We start from the raw sequence: 9,085 nt of genomic DNA, 5'->3' as shown, positions 1-9,085 counted from the left end.
TATGCACCGTGTACGGCATATATGAGGGCTTTGATGGTTATAAAAAACTATATACTACTCAATTATGATGATTTATATAATTAAAAAGAAGATTATGAGTCATATTAAGGATGTGTTTGGTATGATAAACAATGTAAGTTTTCGCAGAAAAAAAATAATTAAGTGGATTTCTTACTTGTTTATTTGATGTTCGATTATAAATAAATTATAAATGCTATCTCAAAAATATTTATACAATCTTTAGGTAAAACTATAGGGGGCGGGGTGGGGTGTTGGGGTGGTGTGGATGCGGGGTTATCAAGTAATATATGCATTTTTACCGATAAGTCAATTTCTAAAAGTAATATATCCTTTGGCTCATCTTTCACCTAAAAAAATGTATTAACAACACATAAATTTTGTAGCTAAACAACAAATATATTATGCAGTTAAATATCTTTTAACTTTTCACTACTAAAGAAACAAGAATTCGCTACTGACAAATTCTGTAGTTAAATAACAAAATCCATCGCTAGCTAGTCTTATCCAACTACAAATTATCAAAAAGTTATATCAGCTATGGTCAATCTAACGATGGATTAACGATGAAATTCATAACTAATTTTATTTTTTTCTAATGTTTAATTATCTCAGTTTCACCAAGGGATCAACCCCATTTTCCACTTAGAATGTGTGGGAGGGTGAGAATGAGACAATCAATGTGGAATGACACTATGAAACTTATTTTCCATACTTTAACTTGGAAAATCATTTTTCTTATTTTTAAGAAATTTATTTTTCATATATTTTTTCTAGAAAATTTTGATCAACCAAACATGAAAACTTGAAAAACGTAATAATCATTGCATACCAAACACACCCTAAAGGTTAGAATATATATATATATATATATACAATTAATGGAATTCATCAAAATATTATATTGATCAACTTCTAGTAGGGTGATGAGAGTTTTGAGGGCTTATATAAAGACCAAGTGTATGTGGACTTGAAAAGCAACAAAGAAAAAAAACTCTTTGTGCAACATGGCCAGCTCAGATAATGATCATCACACTGAAGAGGCAGTTAATGGCGGGCAGCAGCTCAAAGGTAGGAAAGTGTCATGGGCAAAGCTAGCTCGTATCGATTCTCTCAACTTGGAAGCTGGAAAAGTTTCTTCCACTCATGCAACACACAAATCTAAGGTACATGGATTTATAAACTTATTATACTCTAATCGTTTCAGTTTACGTGACACTATTTTTATATTAATTTAATTTTAGAAGAAAATTATGCATTTATATAATCAGAAACAGTTAACTTTACACTTCTCGTTGTATACTTAATAAGAAGTTTATCTTTATAATCTATACAAATATTATGATATATGTATTAATATCACGAATTTCAAGAGTTTATAATTACATAAATGTTATGTTTAAGTTCTACAAGCTTTACAAGTTTTTATTTCTTTCTAAAATTTTGTGTTGATCTGAAATTGGAACCAAGGGAGTGTAAATTAACTCTCAGAGGCAGATCTAGATTTTTAAGGTAGTGATCAGGTTGACCTTTTAGATTCTTAGCACTGAATTGATTGTATTTTAAAATTATGGGATAGAATTCTAATATTTGTTATGAAAATATTTGGAGGGTTACGTTTTACCTAAAATCTATACTCCACTTTAAAAATGTTGTGTTCAGATGGATCCTGTACTAAAATTATACTTGTTAATACTTTTTTCTATATTATTCATTTTGAATTACTTGTTTTGTTTTGTTTTTCGAGAATTTAAATAGATGAATTTTAATCAACATTTTAAGATATATATAGTTTTTTATTATGTTGATATGAAAAGAACTTCAACTTATATATTACTTTTCATATAGTTTTTTGAATTTCTAAATTGCAATTCTAAAGTATTTAATTCAATTTATTATGAAAATTATCTTTTTATTTAGAGATAAGTGTAAAAAAACACACTTAAACTATCCCTTTTTTTTGAGTTTCATACCTAAACTATTAGAAATGTGAGTTTTATACCTAAATTATCACTTATTAATTTGAGAAATACACCTCAGTGGTGTGTGTAAAACACTCTCTACTCTCTCTATTTTTTTTGCAAAAATCTTGCCACATGAATAAAATATTCCATCTTGACCAAAATTAAATAAACTATTAATATTAATTAACAGTTAATGACTAAATTATTTTTATCCCCAAAAAAATTAAATTCAAAATATTTCACCCACTACATTAGCCCCCCCCCCCCCCACAATCCCCGTCCTTTTATTTTTTAAAATTTCTTATATAAAATAATTTAAAAAAAAATCATACTTCACCCCTCCCCCACTTCTTCCTAAAAAAAATGTTATTATTTTTATTTTAATTTTTTTTTATACGCACCCCATCTAACTCTCCGCTCTTAATTTTTTTTTCATTTTGAGTTAAATATGTACATATATTTTTAGGAAAATATAGTTTTTCTACTTGCGTATCAAATATAATAGAAATAAAATTTGTATTTCAAGAAAATTTTTGCGGCAAGTAAAAAATATTTTCCTAAAATCATATGTATATATCTAACACAAAATTTAAAAAAAAATTGGAAGCGGAGGATTAGGTGGGGTGGGGTAGAATTTTTTTGTTTTAAAAAAATTAAAATAATATCTAAATTATTATTTGAAGGGGGGAGGGGGGATGAACTAAGAATTTTGTAAAATAACTTTTATAAAAGAATTTTAAAAATTAAAAATAAAACTAAAAAAATCGAGGGGGGGAGGGGGTATGGTGAGAGAAAGTGGGGGAGTGAGATAAGAAAAATATTTTATATTTTATTTTATAATTGTGCTTTTTTTGGGGGGAGGGGGGGGGGGATATATTAATACTTTAATCTTTAACTTATAATAATTTATTTAATTTTTGTGAAGGTGGAATATTTTGTTCATGTGGATTGTGATGTGATAATTTTTTAAAAATGAAAGAGAGAGTGTAGTACACACACCATGATGAGAGTAGAATAAAAGAGAGAGGTGTGTTTCTCAAACTAATAAGTGATAGTTTATGTATGAAACTCACACTCTCAATAATTTAGATATGAAACTCAAAAAAATGAATAGTTTAAATGTGTTTTTGACACTTATCTCTTTTATTTATTAAATAGAGGATAGTATGTTAGGTGATCATGGGTTTTAACGTTCACTATTATATTACATTATAATTTATAATAATACAATAAGTTGAATTATTATGCTTTAGCTTTGGTGTTGTCGACTTGATAAATATGCATATGATTATTGCAGGCTGATTGGAAGACAATATTGAGTTTAGCATTTCAATCAGTAGGAGTTATCTATGGAGACATAGGGACTTCTCCTCTCTATGTTTTTGCAAGTACTTTTACTGATAAAATTGGACACAAGGATGATATTCTTGGTGTATTGTCCCTCATCATATATACCATAATCCTTGTACCTATGACTAAGTATGTCTTCATTGTCTTGTGGGCAAACAACAATGGAGATGGTAAGTTACAACATATCACTTAATTTATATATGTGAAATTGTTTGATTGGACGTGTAGTTTACGAAAAATTGAAACTTCTGATTTAAAATATATCGTAAAAAATTATATAACTATTCTATTGGTGGCCAAAAATCAAATTTTAGCGAGATGCCTTAATCTTTTTTTCCAAACAAAAGTTATTTAATATAAGGAAAATGTGTGAATATACCCTTCAACTGTGCGATTTAGAACTGATATATCCCTTGTTTAAAAAGTGGCTCATTTGTACCCATGTTGACTGTCATTACACAAATGGCACAAATATCACCCTTTTCGGCTAACTGAAGGGAAAAAAATTATTGTGTTTATTTTTATTGAAATAAAAACCACATATGATATTTGATCCTTCTCACAAAGTTCTTGATTATTTTCGCAAAGTTCATGAATACATTTAAGGGACAATTTTTAATATATACAATAAATTAATTAGTTTACAATAAATATAGCCACATTTTATTTATATTACTTATACATGAGCTATACACTGAATATACATTATTATACACTCAAAAACTGAATATAGCTTGACTATACATGAAATATACACTGACTATACATGCCTATACAACGAATGGTCATTTGTTTGGTAATTGTTTTTGCCGAATGACCATTTAGCGTAATTATCCCTACATTTAATCCATCTCACACATGATCCTTTATGAGCCCGGCCCATATCTACAATTTTCGTGAATTTTTACACATAAACTTATGTTGTGAATCGAAAGTACTGAGTTCGAAACTTCGAATGAACCCAATACCAACACTCTACATCTGCCTCTAATAAATAATTTTTTTTGCACGCAGGGGGAGCATTTGCGTTGTATTCCTTATTGTGTCGATATGCAAAACTGAGTCTAATTCCAAATCAAGAGCCAGAGGACAGGGAGCTTTCACACTATAGTCTGGATATTCCATCCAATCATGTTAGAAGAGCTCAAAGAATCAGACAAAGTTTGGAAAATAGTAAATTTGCCAAAGTTTTTCTCGTCTTTCTTGCCATCCTTGGAACATCTATGGTCATTGGTGATGGAGTTCTCACTCCTTGCATTTCAGGTCAACAATTAAATAGTAAACATAATACCAAATTGTACTTATAGATTTGACATAATACATGAGTATGCTCTTTAACTTGGCTTCAGCTGACATCTATGCCCTCCAACTTTGGGCGTGCACATCTAGACAATTAAACTTGTATAAAATTGAACAAGTAGATACACGCATCCTACGTGACATAATACATCTAGGACACCACGTAATACACAAAATTGTCATGTAGGATGTCACGTAGGATTAATGTGACTATTTGTTCAATTTTTTACAAATTTAAGTGATTACTTGTGCACATCCAAAGTTAGAGGTCATTAATGTCAGTTGAGACCAAGTAAAAGGGCACGTTTCTTGCCATCCTTGGAACATCTATGGTCATTGGTGATGGTGATTATATGATCATTTCAAGCTATATATATATATATATATATATATATATAATATGGTCGATTGTACATGTTTGTTTAATTTGGTGCTTTCACATGATGCAGTGCTCTCTGCCGTAAGTGGAATAAAACCCCTAGGTGAAGGTAAGGATCCGTTACATTTCGTACTCAGTTAAACTATGCCACATAAATTAAAACATGAGGAGAATCATTCTCCCTTTCTTTTTCTTCTTTTAGTTTGATCAATGAATTGTTAAAGACTTCATTAAGTAAATAAGAGAGTGCACTCTCTAACAATTTAAGATTGAAGTACTTTTAGATGAAATGATGACACACTTCAATATATATGGTATCAGAGCAGATAAGAGGTCCTGTCTTCAACCCACACCCAATATCACAAAGAATTTTCACGTGTTTGGATCTATGAAAAATATCAGACTCGCAAGTGAGTTGGGGCGTGTTGAAAACATCATTAAATAAATAAAAAGTTTGCATCTCTCTAACAGTTTAAGTTTTTAGATTAGATGACTATATAATCGCACATCAAGCAATGTGTTGTAAGATGGTCATGCTCTTCAACATGAACAACTAATGGATAATTTATTTATTTATTTATTTTTGCAGGGGCTGTTGTTGGTATTTCCATAGTAATATTGGTAGCCCTTTTCTGTGTTCAACATTTGGGTACAGACAAGGTGGGATATACCTTTGCTCCAGCCATATGCATTTGGTTTTTGTTCATAAGTGGAATTGGTCTATACAACTTGTTCAAGTATGATGTGAGCGTCTTACGCGCCTTTAATCCCATGTACATTATTCACTACTTCAAAAGAAACAGTAAAAAAGGGTGGGTTTCTCTTGGCGGAGTTTTCCTTTGCATTACAGGTTCGAATTTAACTTTTATATACTGACAGTGTGAATATATAAGAATACTATTTCATTTTTTTTTCTTGTATGTGTTTCTATATGTTGAAAGACTTTTTTATGTAACTCTACAGGATCCGAAGCTATGTTTGCTGATTTAGGTCACTTTAGTGTGCGTTCTATTCAAGTAAGTCTTGTTCGTTATTTTTTCATGTTTTTTTTTGTTGTGTCAATCTAAGTGAATACGAGATGCTTTGTGCACTAGAATGCCTTTGTAAACTCACCATGTGGTATATATGTAACGCAGATAAGCTTCAGTTGTCTAGTATTTCCAGCTTTACTCTCAGCTTACAGTGGGCAAGCTGCTTACCTCTCAAAATTCCCTGAAAATGTAGCCAATACTTTCTATGACTCTGTTCCAGGCAAGTCTTACCACTCGTGGAACTACACTGAGTATGTTATTGTTGTCGTTTCATTACTATGTTGACATCTATAACGTAAGAAGTGATGGATCTGTTATCCCTGTATCCCAACAGGATCATCATTTCATAATTGGTTTGTTGGTGCTGTTTTACAGATCCAATTTACTGGCCAACATTTGTAGTGGCTGTTGCTGCAGCTATTATTGCAAGTCAAGCAATGATTTCTGGAACATTTTCTATTGTGTCTCAAGCACAAAGCATTGGTTGTTTTCCAAGGGTGAAGGTAATTCACACATCAATCAAGCATGGTGGTCAAGTATACATCCCGGAACTCAATTACTTCCTCATGATTGCTTGTGTTTTAGTTACTCTCAGCTTCAAAACAACCGAAAAATTGGGACATGCTTATGGTATTGCTGTGGTTAGTGCTGAAATCATAACAACACATATGGTAACATTAGTAATGCTTGTTATATGGAAGACGAGAATTTGGTGGATTACCTTATTCTACGGGGTGTATCTTACCATTGAATCTACATATTTCTCAGCTCAGCTGACAAAATTCATTCAAGGTGGTTATCTACCTATGGTTTTCTCAGTCGTGCTTGTTATCATTATGGGAACTTGGCATTATGTTCAAAATCTTCGATACCAATTTGAGCTCAATAACAAGGTTTCGAGTGACTACATTAGGGACTTGGCTAAGAATCCAGACATTAAAAGAGTACCTGGGATAGGGTTACTATATTCTGAATTAGTACAAGGGATTCCGCCTATTTTCCCTCATTTTGTCTCGAATATTCCCTCTGTTCACTCTGTTATCGTTCTCGTGTCAATTAAATCAATTCCTATAAGTAAAGTAGCACTACAAGAACGTTTCTTGTTCCGTCAAGTTGAGCCTAGAGAATACAAGGTATTCAGATGTGTAGTCAGATTAGGCTACAAGGATCAACTTGGTGATACAACGGATTTTGAAAACCATTTGGTTGAACAATTAAACAAATTCATACGACACGAGCATTATATTCTTGCAGCACATGAACAAGTCGCGGATACAGAAGCAGAACCTGTATCAGGGGAAGGAGTCCTTGGAAAATCATCCAGGGTCTACATAGAGGAAGATTTGCAACAACAAGTGGATTCGAGAATATCATCATCAACTCATTCCATCCAATCTAATCGTTCATCGAGCAGAATACAAGTGGTGCCTCCAAATACTTCGGGACAAGAAGAGATGAAATTTGTGGAAAAAGCTAAGGAGCAAGGAGTGTTCTATCTATTGGCAGAAGCAGAGGTGGTGGCTAAACAAGATTCGTCGATCGTGAAGAAAGGTTTTGTCAATTATGGTTATAACTTTTTGCGCAAGAATTTCAGGCAAGGGGAGAAAGTTATGTCCATTCCTCAAACAAGGCTTCTAAGGGTTGGCATGACTTATGAGCTATAACAAACAGGGTGAATAATATTATGATTTCTGCATTTTGTGCATCTTTGTTCTCTCTTTTTTTTTATCCTTTAATAAAGTGTGCAAGCTTTAAGATTGAGGGATGGAAATTGTACTCTTCAAACTTGTCTGAAAATGTATTATTCCCTCTATTCAATCTATTAAATGAACCTTGGATGTAACTTCAGAAGTTAGCTCGTGGACCTTACATGTATTATTCCCTCTATGCAATCTATTAAATGAACCTTGGGCATAACTCCTGGAGTTATCCCATGGACCTTGAGCGTAACTCCAGAAGTTAGCTCATAGACCTTACATGTATTATTCCCTCTATTCAATCTCTATCTAATACAAATGATCTAATGTATACATCTCTACATGTGCTACTTCCTCTCTCTAACTAATTAACTATAATTAGTTATCCTAACTACCACTCTAACTAACTGTGCACGTACACCACATGTACGATGTTATCTCAGTTTTAGTACTCTCGCTCAAGTTGGTGCGTACAAAGATATTGAACACTCCCAACTTGGACATCAAGTACTCATGTTGTGATCTTGGTTGAGCCTTTGTCCGTATATCCGTCACTTGTTTCTTAGAACATACTTTTTTATTATTATTATTTTTCACCTAGTGTCTGAAGCCTAAATTGAAAAAATATCCACCAAATATAGATATTCTTTTACTTCGGACTTATGAGCGAAATTAGTTATTTCCTAAACGTTATTTAAACCAAAATCCAATTCAATTTCACATATTATTATCAATCTTTTATACTACATTAACCACACTGAAAAATTACCTAAAATGATTCTTTTTAATTAAACACTTTTATATTTCTATACATTATAAAAAAAATTCCTCCATGCAAAATGAAAACTTTTCCATTCTTTTTCCTTTTCCAGAAAACTTATTTAGGAAAAACTATATCCAAGGATAAAACTCATATGAAATATACAAAATATCCAGTTAGAATCCCAAAATTAATACAAACAAATAGAAAAATAGAATGAGTATTCCTTTTTTGTCTTTTATTTAAGATTAGGATTATTTTCCTCACTATGAATTCAGTTGGTTTGGATATAAGAGTAAATATGTAACAACATTGCTGTATAAATTATTCTTTTGTTTGGTGTTTTTTTCTTTGGGTAATAAAATGCAATTGTGATATTTTATTAGCAGCAAAAATTTTCAACTCTAAGAAAAGACAAAAGACGTATACTTAATTATTGCTAAATCAAACCAAACATTCTTATTTTAATAAATTATTTGGTCGTAGATTAACAATAATTCTGCCTTATCCTAATGCTAAAATTAAGTTGGTTGAAAATAGATATAGATTAAAATGGTTGTAGTTGTTCTTATTCAACTATTCATTAA

At 31.5% G+C, this 9,085-nt stretch overlaps 1 protein-coding gene across 1 annotated transcript; it reads left to right on the top strand.

Annotated features, from left to right (window-relative positions):
* The first annotated feature begins 961 nt into the window (after positions 1–961).
* On the top strand, positions 962–7,802 carry LOC129871657 (potassium transporter 5-like). The gene is made up of 8 exons (XM_055946613.1): positions 962–1,184; positions 3,280–3,502; positions 4,347–4,595; positions 5,081–5,119; positions 5,600–5,860; positions 5,974–6,026; positions 6,147–6,261; positions 6,417–7,802. Exons 1-8 carry the CDS (start codon positions 1,026–1,028, stop codon positions 7,703–7,705), a joined length of 2,388 nt encoding a protein of 795 aa, XP_055802588.1. The 5' UTR covers positions 962–1,025; the 3' UTR covers positions 7,706–7,802.
* Positions 7,803–9,085: the final 1,283 nt, after the last annotated feature.

Source organism: Solanum dulcamara, chromosome 10 (genome assembly GCF_947179165.1).
Source record: "Solanum dulcamara chromosome 10, daSolDulc1.2, whole genome shotgun sequence".
Taxonomy (NCBI): Eukaryota; Viridiplantae; Streptophyta; class Magnoliopsida; order Solanales; family Solanaceae; genus Solanum; species Solanum dulcamara.
This window is presented reverse-complemented; position numbering and strand designations above follow the sequence as displayed.